At 35.0% G+C, this 14,540-nt stretch overlaps 1 protein-coding gene across 1 annotated transcript; it reads left to right on the top strand.

Annotated features, from left to right (window-relative positions):
* The first annotated feature begins 662 nt into the window (after positions 1-662).
* On the top strand, positions 663-9,245 carry LOC123534857 (attractin-like). Its single transcript, XM_045317307.2, has 6 exons — positions 663-1,021; positions 5,153-5,240; positions 6,250-6,426; positions 6,663-6,736; positions 7,192-7,288; positions 8,721-9,245. The coding sequence occupies exons 1-6, from the start codon at positions 713-715 to the stop codon at positions 8,927-8,929; spliced, it is 954 nt and encodes a 317-aa protein (XP_045173242.2). The 5' UTR covers positions 663-712; the 3' UTR covers positions 8,930-9,245.
* Positions 9,246-14,540: the final 5,295 nt, after the last annotated feature.

The raw sequence follows: 14,540 nt of genomic DNA, 5'->3' as shown, positions 1-14,540 counted from the left end.
CTGGTCGCAAACCCACTATGTTGTTTTCTCATGGCGCGGCTCAAATATTTCAATAATGAAACTGGATACACCAGTTCGTTTACGACTTGCAAAGATTACCAAAATTAATCTAGATAAATATTCGAACTGTTTTATTTTTAGTAAAACAACAGAAGGTTACATGCTTAATTGTTCTGTCACATAATGTCTTTCTAAATTGATTATTTAAAAACTCACTTTATACGTTGTGAGTAGAAGATGGGTAGGAGGTAGGCAAGGTCACAAATGAAAGCGTATTTCGATGGAAATTTGTTGTTATCTGCATAATTTGGTCAACACGAATGAATCAAGTTTCTCGTGCAACAGCAGTTCAAACAGAAAAAAGGGTATACTAAAAACATATATTTAAACAAATTTTTGAACATTTTTCTTGTTTGAAAGTTGGAAATAAATTCACCATGTTCTAAATACAACTGGCAAGATATAATTGCTCACTAAGTGAAACTTGATTTTGTTTTTGATAAACTTTGATCGATACATAGTTTCAACAGAAATATTATAAAGAAATCTATTTGGATACGCACCGTTCATATGTATCAATATTTGATGAACAATTGATACTCTTCGCATGGATCACTTCACATGCATTTTCTAGGAGTCGCCTTTCATATTATACCTGACAGAGACGTATTTCAGCCGTGGCGCACTTGCAAATTACAATAACAGAATTACAATGATACCTTTATACGAAATATATTTAGCAATCTGTCTTACACTGGCAATCAAAGCAATGACGAAAGAATTTCAGTTTGGACATTGGATTAAAACGGATACTGCAGATCATTTTGACGTTCACACTTTTGAAATCATGCTACTTCAAAACATTAAAGACTGCATTGAATTTTGTAAGACAAGGAGACAATGCCAATTCTTCAATTTCGATCATCAGGCAAATGTTTGCTATCTGATTGGGGGCAACGGCACTTTCGTCTCTGAGAAGAAACCAAAATTCAGTTTCGGAAAAAGGACAGATTGGAATATGGTAAGTAGTTTTATATTAAGGTATTAGGCCCGTATTAGAGTATCTAAGAGTATTTAATTCCTAGTATAAACCTACTTTGACAGCAATTTTCAAGGGGGTGTAGGTTCAAGCCCCACTGGGACCAATTCTTTCCCCTTATTTTTCCTTCTTTTGTAGTAAGTTTTTACTTCTTTCAGGACTTATTATTGATTTATTGTACAAAAGTGGATAATTTTCTTTTGATGAGCGATTTCTTGCTGTTCAAAGTGAATTAACCTCTGAAACAGAAGGGGTAGAGTTAGATATCTTTTACCATATCGAGTCACCTGCGGTAAAAGTTCTTTTTTTGCCTTCACACTTTAGTCTACATATTGTGGAAGAAATGTAGGTAGGATTTACTTCTGCCCCAAGGTAATTTTTGAATGAAGTGAGCAAAATTCAAAACAGACCCGCTGGATTTGACCTTATTTTTTCAATGTTGGAGTTAGAATTCTGTCTCATTAAATCCGTTTACTTGAGGTAGCCTAGAAAAAATGATATTGACAGTTTTATTTCGTGTTTTATAATTGTTTACCAATAGTTTGATGTTTCTTTTGTCAAAATTAATGGTATAATGAATTCTCTGCAAACGTTTTGGATAGTGGCGATCATATTGAAAATTGTCTCTACTTGAGCTTGAGGAAATACCATAAATTATACAAAATTTATAAAAAACGGCACGGTAAAAGTTGTTTAAAAATTGCATCACAGTGTGAAACACGGTCAACTTTAAGAATATACCAAGAAAATGCCATTTTTCAAACATTACTTTTAGGGGTCTAATGCCTTAAGATATAAAATCAACATAATTATGAGTTAACAGACTGACGTTTGTTTTGTCGGGTTTATCGTCGCTCCAACACAATCATAGGTCATATGGCGACTTTCCAGCTTTGATGGTAGAGGCAGTTCCCCTTCGTGCATTATTCTTCACTGGCGGGCACGTGGGTAGAATCACTGACCATCCAGCCAGCTGAATAGCTTCCTCACATGAAGAATTCAGCGCGCCGAGTGAGGCTTGAACCCACATCGGTGAGGGGCAAGTGATTTGAAGGCAGTGACCTTAACCACTCGGTCACGGGTGCCCTGGCACTTTTTCTGTAATAGGTTTTTCCTTTATTTCTTTTTATTCCAGTTATGCATCATTTGATATTTTAACTCATCGTCAAAAAAGATTTGGATCCTGTTACTCAGTTTGGACCCCATATATTTTTAAAATTTCATTTTTTTTGCTTTATTTAATGTCAAAATACTGTTATTCTAAATACAAGAAGTGCTAGAGTGTTCTGATATGAACATGGTTTTGTAAGGTAAAAACCATGCACGTGGTTCTTGTATTTACAAGGAGTATAAGACCGGAGATAGAGACCGTACAAGATTGCTTTACGTACTTTGATTTTTGTAAAATATAATGGGTAACATACTTGCATCGGTAACGAGTAAAATATAAACAATGGACTGTCTAAAAGTCATTGGAATGATGAATGATTGTCGATCTTGGTCATAGTACTTGAGTAGAGAGGTATTTGATATGTAATTTGATATTTCTTATCGATTGAAATCCTCTCGAAACGTAAAAATATTTCTAAAATTGGATAAAACTCGGTGTCTTCGCCGTTCACCTGCTGCTAAATGGGCAAATATAAGATTCGGTGTAATTTATTTCACTGGTTTTTCCAGTTAGTAGTTTATATTCCAAAAAGGGATTTTTTGGCAGTTTTGACTGATTAAAAATGTTGGAAAATTACATATTTTCTTTACGTTAGCTAATAAGTCAATACACCAATAATTCTCCGAACATATCATTATCACAAAATTGTTCCAGTTTACGTAATGTAGTCGGGTAGAGAATACGGGTGTACTCACACTGTCTAGCAGTAGATTCTGCTATTATATCGAAGTAGTAGAGCGTCTGACTTAGGTGTAAGAGGTACTGGGTTCAAGCCCCGGTCAGAGCTTAGTAATTTGTATTCTGTTACACCATGTTTTGAAAGCTAGCGATAGGCTAGGTGTAAAGGGGTTGTGGGTTCGAGCCCAACTTGTGTCACTATCATGACTTCTCATATCACACCAATACTGGTTTTTCCAGGAAGCGTGAAATTAAATTGGAAAAATATACAAGTTATCTTTTGAATGAGTTGGCAGAGATAACAAGCATTGTAAACAAATTGGATCTGAGTAGAAATTACAGCACCTAAAGCTCAAAATTAGGAGTAATCACCTACGAAAAATGACCTTCACTGTCAACGCTGTCCAGATGTGGAAAAATCTGGCGTATCACATGTACAAGATTTGTTGTCTGTATATTATAATTGGACAACGATCGAATTCATGTGGGACTGTCAGAAAAATACCACAATTGATAAAAAAGAAAAAAAAACAAAGAAATGAAAAAATGGAAGAGCAAAAGTTAGTATCAACACGCTAAACACATTTTTTTTACTTTAAAGTCTTGAGGGTTAGAGAAGAAAAAATAACTAATACCACAATTTTCAGTAGTTCTGTTCAAAACAAAGTGCAATTTCAATGTAAAATGACACATGTCCCTGCAAATGCTTGACAATGATAAATGTGATAAAAGATTCGAACTAGTCAAAATAATTGGACTGTCAGATTAACGGTTGTTTAATATTTGTGACGGGCAATCTAATCCGAGTGGAGATATTGGCCATATATAAAAGATTATCTCAATATTTCCTAGGATCTTGTCAAACTAGTTTGACTAAAGTTCTAGCCAGGTACTGTAACTCAAAAGATATTTATGAAACACCCAGCAATATTGTCATGTTCACTAAATTAATTATACCGACAAAATCTGTAATGTGCCTTTGACACTGAGGAACACATAATGACATATCCAGTAATAAATGTTTTTTTTGGACTCATAACTTACTAATTTCAAGTCCCATCTCGGTGAAGAGTCTTATAAATCTCCGATAATGTTGTTTGAACATCAGTCGATAAGGTTGTTATTTTGTACACATTTAAGCTGAACCAAAATTCAGATTGTTTTGGCTTGTCGTACAATATAGGTGGCACTGACAGTCGGCAAAATACAAAACAATATTCAAGCAACTGAAACTTAACCAAAGCAATTTAATTTTAAAGCCAGTGTGCATATAATATTTATCAATTCGTAATTTTTCATTTCTAGTATGACAATGCCTGTCTTTTAAGACTCCATCTCCAGCCAATTAATATGCATGTATGCAGGATGCAGACCTAAAGAAGTCATTGCATATCCAAATTTTAAAGCAGTTTTTATTCGTGTTTAAATGATAAACATTATGCAGTGGTCTTATGATATGATAATGTCAACTGTGGTATATGTATATTTAATAATGAAAAATGTTTCTACAAGTCTATTTTTACTACAAAATAGATACATACAAAAACACAGTGCATATCCTTGGTGATTTTGAAAATGGCATTATTCATACAAGCTACACATAAAGAAAACAACAGTATACTGAGGTTGATGAGATATAAACCAGTTCAGAATAGTTCATTTGTGAGTGTGTATGCAATCTAAGCTTGCAAGCTTTTGTTTTCTGTGGTTTACAAAAAGTAAAAAAATTGTATCCTTTTGGACGTTTTATTTTTAATTATTTGGTCGACTGTTCAAAATTGGGACTTTTATTTTTATTTATGCCCCCCGCCCCCCCCCCCCCCCCCCCCGACCCAAACTTTTTAAAAAATCTCCCGTAAACCAGAAAATGAAAAATGTTGGCCTAATGAATAGCTTTATGCCAGAGTGGTCTACAGGAGAAGTTAACGTCAAGTACTGAATTTATTTTTGGATACGCTGTTATAAAATATTATGTTGGTTCAGAGACAAAATGTAATTTTCATTTTACAAAAGAAATGCGCATTTTCATAAAATGATAGTAATGCTTACTGATCGATTTAAGGGAACTTAAATCGAAACAAACTGATTCATATACAGTGTGCATGTACATGTCATTTCTTGTACTATGAGTATAACAAAATGACAAAAAGACAACAAACTTCCTAGCAAGATGGAACGCAAATTCCTCGAATACCGAGATAATAGATAACATTGTTAAAAACATAAATTAAAATGAAATTCTTTTACCTTTCATGTATTGGCAGACAGGATACGAAGAGTGTGGTAACTGCAGTGATTACGGTGTTTGTAAGAAGGGGGATGACGGTCAGTACTCTGTTTGCCTCAACTCTGGTGAGTAGATTGGAAATATAGCATGTGTATGAAAACTAAGGACCAAATTATTACAGATAAGATTCTTTTGCTATTAAGCGAGGTATTAACCCGCAAAAATATCCTTAAGTTTGTAATAAGATTGGTACAGTAGTAAGTTAAGTTACATGTATATGCTTTAGGCTGGAGTTACATCTTCTGTTTTAATGTATCAAGATTGCAGTGCATACTCGGAACAAAATTTCAACACACCCTTATTTTGCAAAACCTTAAGATATATCTCTACAAAAGTGGTATCATTTATTCTTTTAAATTTAGTTTTGTTCTAAATTAGCAGGTTTGCAAAGAGGTGCTTTTACCAATTATTGATTACATTCAGCATTTGCCCAAAAAAAAAAAAAAAAAAAAAAAATGGTGTAAAGAAATTGCTGTAGTTGTAAAATAACAAATATTATTAAATGTACTTGTTCACCATTTCGAAATCTGCCCACAATTACTGAGATTTCAAAATAATATATCGATTTTGAGGTATTTTTCAGTCAACATTTTGTTTACTTTATTAGTAATTTTTATAAATAGATAAGACAAATGACGTCAATCCATGACTTCCGGTTTGCCAAATTATATTATGCAGAAAACATTAAGAATTGTTTTAAATTACTTCAGAAGGATTCGGCAATGGAATTTCTTAGGTGAAAAAAAATATTTTAAAGAGAAATTTGTAATTTATGATTGAATAATCGAGAATACGCTTTTGGTGCTTTGCATTTCAATATTCTTCAGCCTAAGTTCTTGTTTTCTGATGTGTTAAACTAATTCGTTTAAAGCTTTAAGTACAGATAGAGTCAGTTTTATCATAACGTTTTTAATTATGGAAAAGGAAAACCTAAACGAGATAAAGTTTTGGTCTGATATTTGTTGATCTGTCTTACCCTCTGATCGAATGGTCTAATGCTATATGTCAACTGAAATGAATATTGTATCAATATAGCAATATGTACATATGCATACACTGATATTCATTTCGTAGGATGCGGACCGCCTGAAAAGAAAAACAATGCGAAAGTAAGTGGGAACATGTTCTCAATCGGGGATAAGATCCAGTATAAATGCAAGAAAAGATACAAATCAAACAATGAAGTTTCGATGACATCATCGTGCAATCAAAATGGAATATGGAGTCCAGTAGACTTTGAATGCGTTCTTGGTAGGCTGTTATTTCTCTTGATACTTTGCGACAGTTTCTGTGTGAAAAGCAGACTTTTTATAACCGTAGTGTAGACCAGAGCAAAGATTACCATGTACTTTTGTTAGACTGCTTTTGTGCTATACTCAACTGTATAAATTTAAGACTTCATAAGTAATCTTGAAAATATTAAGCGGCCATAAATTTAAGAAAGCCTAAAAACTCTCTCGTTTATTTCTTTTTAATTTTTTTTTCAGAAGATAACGTGTATAAGCTCAACAACATATTCTATCAAGTTATTCCACATGCGCAAAGCTGGAATAATGCTAAAGTATGTATATATCAATTCTAGTAAAAACACAATAAAGGTAATAGGTAAGGGTAGATTTCTCGGAAGCACAGAGCACTAAAACCACAGCCCCAGAGCAACGCATTTACATAGTAGGCCCACAACAAAAAAAGAAGCTGTAATGGAAAAATATTTCAGACGGGTTGCTTCAAACATCCAACAAGTACATATTAATTTAACCTTAATTGCTACAAAAAGAAATATACATATGAATGGTATTTTGTTTAACGTACCTCTACATACAACTTCATAAAAGAAGAAGAACTGTAAAGTTTATTTAACTTATTTTAGTTTATTTACGAAAAAGTATTGAAGCGCATCTGTATCATTACTCGGTGGATTTCGAACCCGCGACTCTCTCGATATATGACCAACAATTAAAGTATCGCTGTCCTTGTTGAGAATTTTATAAAAAATAATAATTGTAATATTTTCAGGAAAAGTGTTCAATGATTGGAGGATATCTCATAGACATTACATCCCAGGAAGAACAGAACTTTATAGAAAGGAATTTAAGAACTGATGCGACTGCCAGTAAGTCTTTTCAATGCTTATTCGCCATGCCATTTTATTGCAATCTTTCCTGTATATTGCTGTTTTGTCATTTGTCATTAATCTACGAAAGCATTGATTATCATTTACTCGACTTCATGTAGTAGTTAACGCTTGAAGATGGACACATACTACTATTTGTCCGTTCATTAAACCCCTACTTTTAATTTCAATCTTCACAGATTGACATCGTTGGAAAAAACATAAAACCGTCGGTTCTTCCAGTCGAATACATAATCAATTGAAATCAAAGGTAATTTAAGCAGCTATTCTACTCTAATGTAGCAAAACGTGGAAAAGTAGGACATATTTTCTCTCCATAAGAATTGAAGCGTCTGTTCGATCAACTAACTGACCTCTTTCCCTAAATATTAAACAAACAATCAGGTGTAAGTTGGGTTTAACGTCACACCGTCAAACGTATAGGTCACATGAGCTTTCCAGCATTATTTTATCACTGAAACCATACACCTTCCGTTGGCCAGCTAGATGGCTTCCTAACTTGAGGACTTCTGCGTCCAAAGTGAGGCTCGAACCCATATCAGTTAAGGGTAATTGAAGTCAGCCACCTTAACTACATGGCCACGGAGGCACGTTTAAAGATAATGAATCCGTAATGACTTTCGACAAATTACGTTCGATCACGTATTCTCCGAATGCTATTTCGGCATTCTCCTGCTGCTAATATGCATACGAGCTACCAGAATGAAAATACGAAAAATACTTAATCATACGGAAATTGCCTAGTGCCATTACGTAATCATACGGAAATACATAATCATACGGAAATTGCCGAGGTCATTACGTAATCATACGGAAATTGCCTAGTGCCATTACGTAATCATACGGAAATACATAATCATACGGAAATTGCCGAGGTCATTACGTAATCATACGGAAATACGTAATCATACGGAAATTGCCTAGTGTCATTACGTAATCATACGGAAATACGTAATCATACAAATATTTCCGAGTGTCATTACGGGTTTAACGATAAGATTTGCTTTTATAAAAGCTAGTGAACGACCCGTTTATTATGCTAATGTTCAAGGATACCGATACTAAAAGATTTATGAAGAGCATGTTTTGGTGTACCAGTGTACCATCAACCACCAACTAGTTACGCCAAAAAAAGAAAAAAGGTTTCATTTAGAACGAGTCTCTTTGGGTTTATATATTGCAAAAACTGTTTCTTGCATAGCAAGCAAGACATAAAGCTTCCATAATATTCGGAAGCTTCAGTCCTTTTCGATCTTTTTAAACAAAATATTCTATCGTAATTACGAACCGTCGTGACGGACCGGAATCATAGCCATGTATGCATATTCGTACACGTACTGATTTCCGAAATATCATTACATTTTGTAAAAACAACTTGTTTTAGGTGAACAATTGGTTATAACTTTTACAGGTCACAACTGCTACTGGACTGGTGGTAAACGAGTTGGATCGCAATTTCAATGGCTGGATGGTACACCATTTGGCAACAGCTACAGCAACTGGTATCCCGGAGAGCCGGGCACTAGTGAGAATTGCTTGGGCATCGATGTTGTTTATGAATACACGTGGAACGACAAACCTTGCGACTGGATGTGTTACCCAATATGTGAACTGATTTAAACTAAAAAATAAATGTGTGAGTGCGTGCGTGCGTACGTGCGTACGTACGTGCGTGTGTGGATAGATAGATACGCGAGAAGTTATTTTAGTTTTGTACTATTAATGACATATTTTCGACAGAGGCAACCATTAGTTTTTTCTGTGTACATTAGTTTTCTTTTTCGTCAAAAATGGGGGGGAAAAACAAAGAACATATGAAATAAATTTATAATTGTATCCATCCATGTACACGTTTCTCGCGCGTTTCATATTGCATCTCATGAAGAACAAATTGTTGATTCATTCTGTATATATGGCAAGACAAAGTTGAACATCGTTTTTATTTTTTCTTTATCTGTCATTTCCGCTGGTAAATAACGTACTTTCATACATTAGGAATGCCAGATAACATTTGCTGTGTCAGCACTATTCCTCTTGGCACCGTTCTTAACGATGCGACAAAAGAACATATTTTTTAAATAAGTTCATTACTACATATCGAAAACCAAACGGTTTGAACAATTATAAGCAAACTCAGAAGATCTACTGTTTACCCAATAAACCATTCCCGTTATGTAACGCTTTTATAACAACGGGACAATAGCCAACTCTAATTTCTACTCTTCTTTTACTATCATATGTGTTTTTATATTCTATTTCTTTATTTGCTCAAGCTAATTCCAGTAGACTAAGTGCATATGTTCACCCTACTGTTAAATTCAACCTAATATATTAGTTTAATATATAAAACCGAAAAAACTTATCTTACCTATAAAAAAAGGTAAGAAATACCGTTCCGTATTCGGAGTATTTGTTTAGCAGAATAAACTTTAGTTATAATTCTAAGAGTTTAATGCAAAGCATACTGCAGAATGGTAGACAATTAGCAATTTGCGGATAGTTAAACAATAGTAAATGTTATTCTTGTTTCAACGTCTTTCAAGAAATAATATGACAAAGTTATATATAGTTTTCCTACTACATTTGACAGATGTTTTGCCCGCCTTTTTATCAGCGCTGCACACCAAGTACAAAATCAAAGGCCTGAATGGCCTGAGTCGGCTAATGATTGATGTACTGACAGTATAGTCTACCAGTTTCAGTTTGTTTTTAGTTTTTTTCTTAAAATTTCATAACACAGCTCGATATTTACCCAAAATATTATATCCGGATACGATTACACTTTTCTCCAGTTTGAACAATATATTTTACAAATTGTGATGATACGAAGACATTTAGCAGCAACTGGCAGTATCTGACATTGAAGTTTACGGTTAAATTACCTCTTATTTAAATCTTTTCATAAAAAAGTTGTTTCGTTTCGCCAAACATAGACGATCTACTTTCGATTTCAAAAACTACTAGAAAATACAATTTAATGTTTCGCCGATTTGTTTATTTCTCGAAAAATAAGAATTAAAATCATTTTTAATATCAGTAGTAACTAAACAAACCAGTAACAGCTTCTTCTTCCGATAATTTATCCGTTTACCGACTGCAAAATTCAACCCACGCAAAGTTTATAGAAATCATACGATGCGTGTTTACGTTCAATGTGGGAGAATTAAGGCTGATCGGCTATGTTACCTAACGCATCCAGACGATTCAGATTTTGTTTTTAAAAAAGCATTGTGTGCGTTTCTGTAATTTTTTATACGTTTTTATACGCTTAGAAATTATTAGACATGCGTATTTGCATTATTTCTATACGTGATTTACGCTAATACGCATCTTATCTGGAGCCCTGCTGGAACTATTTTTTGTCTTTCGCTGGATGTTACCCAAGCTTTGTAAGCCTGCGCAATTCTTAAAATGCACATTTATGCTTAATGAGTTACATTCGAGAATTGCACAATTACAAGTCATAAATATGACAGATTACATCGTATATTGGTCATAGCAAAGGGAATTGACACAACTTAACTTCATTCATGCAGTGAACTGTTTGAAATTTGAGAAATCTAATGGAACTACATCCCTTCACATGTTATTCGGTCCATTTAGAGAATCGTTGGATAGCAAGGACTCGTCAAAAGGCTTTCAGCCTTTAGCCGACTCAACAAAAATGTTAACGCATACTACTCTCCTGGAAATATCGGAATACGAGGGAAAAATAAGATTCTCACAACAGTTCTAAACATTTGTAAAATAGATAAATTCTTAGCTAAAATAACACATTGTTGATAAATTAAGTAGACTGTGAAACAATTTCAATATAGAGTAAAACACCTTAAACGGCTGGTTTAGTAATCTGATATAGGTTTTTATACCAGGCATTTATTATTATAAACGGAGAAAGTATTGAATGAAACAAACAAATACAAAATATATCATGTAAGTGACCATGAAATAACACTAACAGATGAAATGATAAGCCCTTTAAGTAACAACCTTGACTGTTTAAGTCTACTTGAATAAACATAAATAACCTAAACTCCGGACTTCTTTTAACAATTTCTAAATGGCAACTGAATCAATTAAAGACGAATGTCTTGGAAGAACAGATCACAACAGAACAATACCTCTATAGCCAATATCAATACAATGGCACGTAATATCTAGCAAAGGATACGTGCATTTAGAGCTTCGTATATATATATATATGCTAAACAAATGTAATTTGGACTTGTTCAGGCTACTTAACCTTTACCTGCTAAATTTCTAAAATGGACTGGTCCATCATTCAATTTGGGCAGTACCACTTATTATTCAAAGGGATATTCACTGAAAATTTACTGACTGAATAGCCAACAGTGCAGACCGTGATCAGCCTGCACAGATTGCAAAGGTAAAACAAATTGCCACCAGCAGGCTAAAAGTTAAAGTTATTTTGTCTCTGCTTGAAAAAAAAACGTATAATATATCTTTGGTATAACCCGTTGAATTTCGTCTTCGTTTACCCTTTTTACAGATATTGTTTATGAAAGAATGAATTGAATCATGACTAACTTTTAAAACACAAAATATGTTCCCATTTATTCATTTTAAACTGTGTTTATATTGTCTATTTATTCAGTTCCTATCTTGTATTTATACAAGCAGAAAATGTTACCAAGATATACAAGTGAAATTTTTCTTAAAATGTTTTTATTTCTTAATGGGCTTGACCTTTCATGTTTTAATGTTTTCGAATTCAGTTTTCAAATCCGATATTTTCACAACTTTTAAATATTTGTGTTAAGTTTTCCTCGACGTATTTCAATCTAAGAAATGGAAAACTAAAATGTTGGTTATCTATAACTACTTGGACAATAAAACAAATAATATGAAAATTGCAAGAGAAGGTCTGCAGCAATTGAAACATAAACAGTTATATAAAACAAAGACAAGCATAGCTATGGGATTTTTAAGCGGAATGACACCCATAATAGCTTTTCAACAAGAAAATTCTAAAAATAATGACAATCCCGCCCTACTATAGAAGTTTGACATACAAGAAATTCGTGTTTTACATGGATGATACATGTATGACTCTTTTATGATATTGCAAAGTTTTACACAGACATTTGGGGTCCGGACCCTCACCCACTAGGATACCCAATAACCCAATAAGATTAGTTTCGATGCTGCTTTATATGCGAGCCCGAATTGTACTACACATTCGTACTGATGTGTGTGAAATTAGCCAGAGCAGCCAGAGTAGCCAGAGTTCAGCCAGAGTTTAGCCAGAGTTCAGCCAGAGTAGCCAGAGAAGTCAGAACTCTGGTTACTCTGGCTAGCCAGAGTTGCCAGAATTCAACTAGAGTAGGCAGAGTTTCTAAAATTTTAACATGTTCAGGCTACTCTGGTCAGCCAAAGTAGCCACAGTAGCCCGAGTCAACAGGATATCATTTGCTCTGGTTACTCTGGCTGTTTCTAACAGGGTAGCCAGAGTTCAGACAAAGTAGCCAGAGTTTCTAGGATTTTAACATGTTAGCCAGAGTAACCAGGTCCCGTGTTCACAAAACATTTTCCGTTTTAGCTGAGTTTGATCATGAAACTTAATATGTCATCTCTATTTAAATAGCATATTTAAAACTGAATTTCAAGTTAATAACTATTTTCAAGTGGTTAATTAAAGTAGCTCTGGTTACTCTAGCTAGCCAGAGTAGCCAGAGTTTCTAGGGTTTTAACATGTTCTAGCCTTATGTTTTAACAGAGTAGCCAGAGTAGCCAGAGTAACCGGGTCCCGTGTTCGCAAAACATCTAGGGTAGCTAGAACAAATGGACATCTCTGAAATTCTGGCTGTTCTGGCTAGCCAAAGTAGCCAGAGCAATTGACATCCTGGTTATTCGGCTACTCTGGCCAGCCAGAGTAACCAGATTTCTGGCTACTAGTAAAATCCTAGAAACTCTTGCTACTATGGCTGAACTCTGGCTACTCTGGCTGAACTCTGGCTATTCTGGCTGAACCCTGGCTACTCTGCCCAATCAGAGTAACAAGAGTTCTGGCTACTTTGGCTACTCTAAATAGCCACTTGAAAATAGTAATTAATTTGAAATTCAGTTTAAACATGCTATTTAGATAGAAATGACATATTAAGTTTCATAATCAAATTCAGCTAAAACGGAAAATGTTTTGTGAACCAGGTTACTCTGGCTACTCTTAAAATCCTAGAAACTCTGGCTACTCTGGCCAGCCAGACTAACCAGAACAAATAAAATCCAGGTGACTCGGGCTTTTCTGGATACTATGGCTGACCAGAGTAGCCAGAACATTTTTACATCCTAGAAACTCTGGCTTTTCTTGCTGAACTCTGGCTACTCTGGCTGAACTCTGGTCAGCCAGAGTAACCAGAGTTCTGACTTCTCTGGCTGAACTCTGGCTACTCTGCCTAGCCAGAGTAACCAGAGTTCTGACTTCTCTGGCTACTCTGGCTAAACTCTGGCTGAACTCTTGCTACTCTGGCTAAACTCTGGCTGAACTCTGGCTACTCTGGCTAATTTCACGCACATTTCTTACTAGCTCAACATTTGCATATATATTTACTCAAATCTCTGTTTTCGTGTCTTCGTGTCTCTCAAATCAGTAGTGACTTCTCTGGCTACTCTGGCTAAACTCTGGCTGAACTCTTGCTACTCTGGCTAAACTCTGGCTGAACTCTGGCTACTCTAGCTACTCTGGTTGCTCTGGCTAATTTCACGCACATTTCTTACTGGTTCAACATTTGCATATATATATACTCAAATCTCTGTTTTCGTGTCTTCGTGTCTCTCAAATCAGTAGTGATATATATATACAAGAGCATTTTTGTGTTTAACATTACATGCCTTCTGTTGCCTTTGCGTATGTAAGGGTTTCTACTGGCGGGAATAACTTTTATTTACACTGTCCTGTGACTTTGGAACATGGTGCGGGTAAGAGTGAGGTTAGGTGCACCATAAAACGGTTTAAGCTCTCCAGTGGTGGTTTTGCCACTGACCGTTCCAAGGCGGTGCTCCACTGTGTTCCGTTATTTGTTTGTTTTGTCCTTGTGTGTTTGTATGTGCGTGTGTGTGTGTGTGTGTGTGTGTGCGTGCGTGCGTGCGTGTGTGTGTGGTATGCGTTTGAGTGTGTTGATCGTGTACGCGTCCGTGTGCTGGGTTTGCGTTGGGGAGGCTGCGTTTTTCTTTGTGGCTTTCCCTGTTGGATATTCTTCCTTGTGTTTTAAAG

This window comes from Mercenaria mercenaria, chromosome 12, assembly GCF_021730395.1.
Source record: "Mercenaria mercenaria strain notata chromosome 12, MADL_Memer_1, whole genome shotgun sequence".
NCBI lineage: Eukaryota > Metazoa > Mollusca > Bivalvia > Venerida > Veneridae > Mercenaria > Mercenaria mercenaria.
The sequence above is the reverse complement of the archived record's forward strand: the minus strand, read 5'-3'. Positions and strand labels throughout refer to the sequence as shown.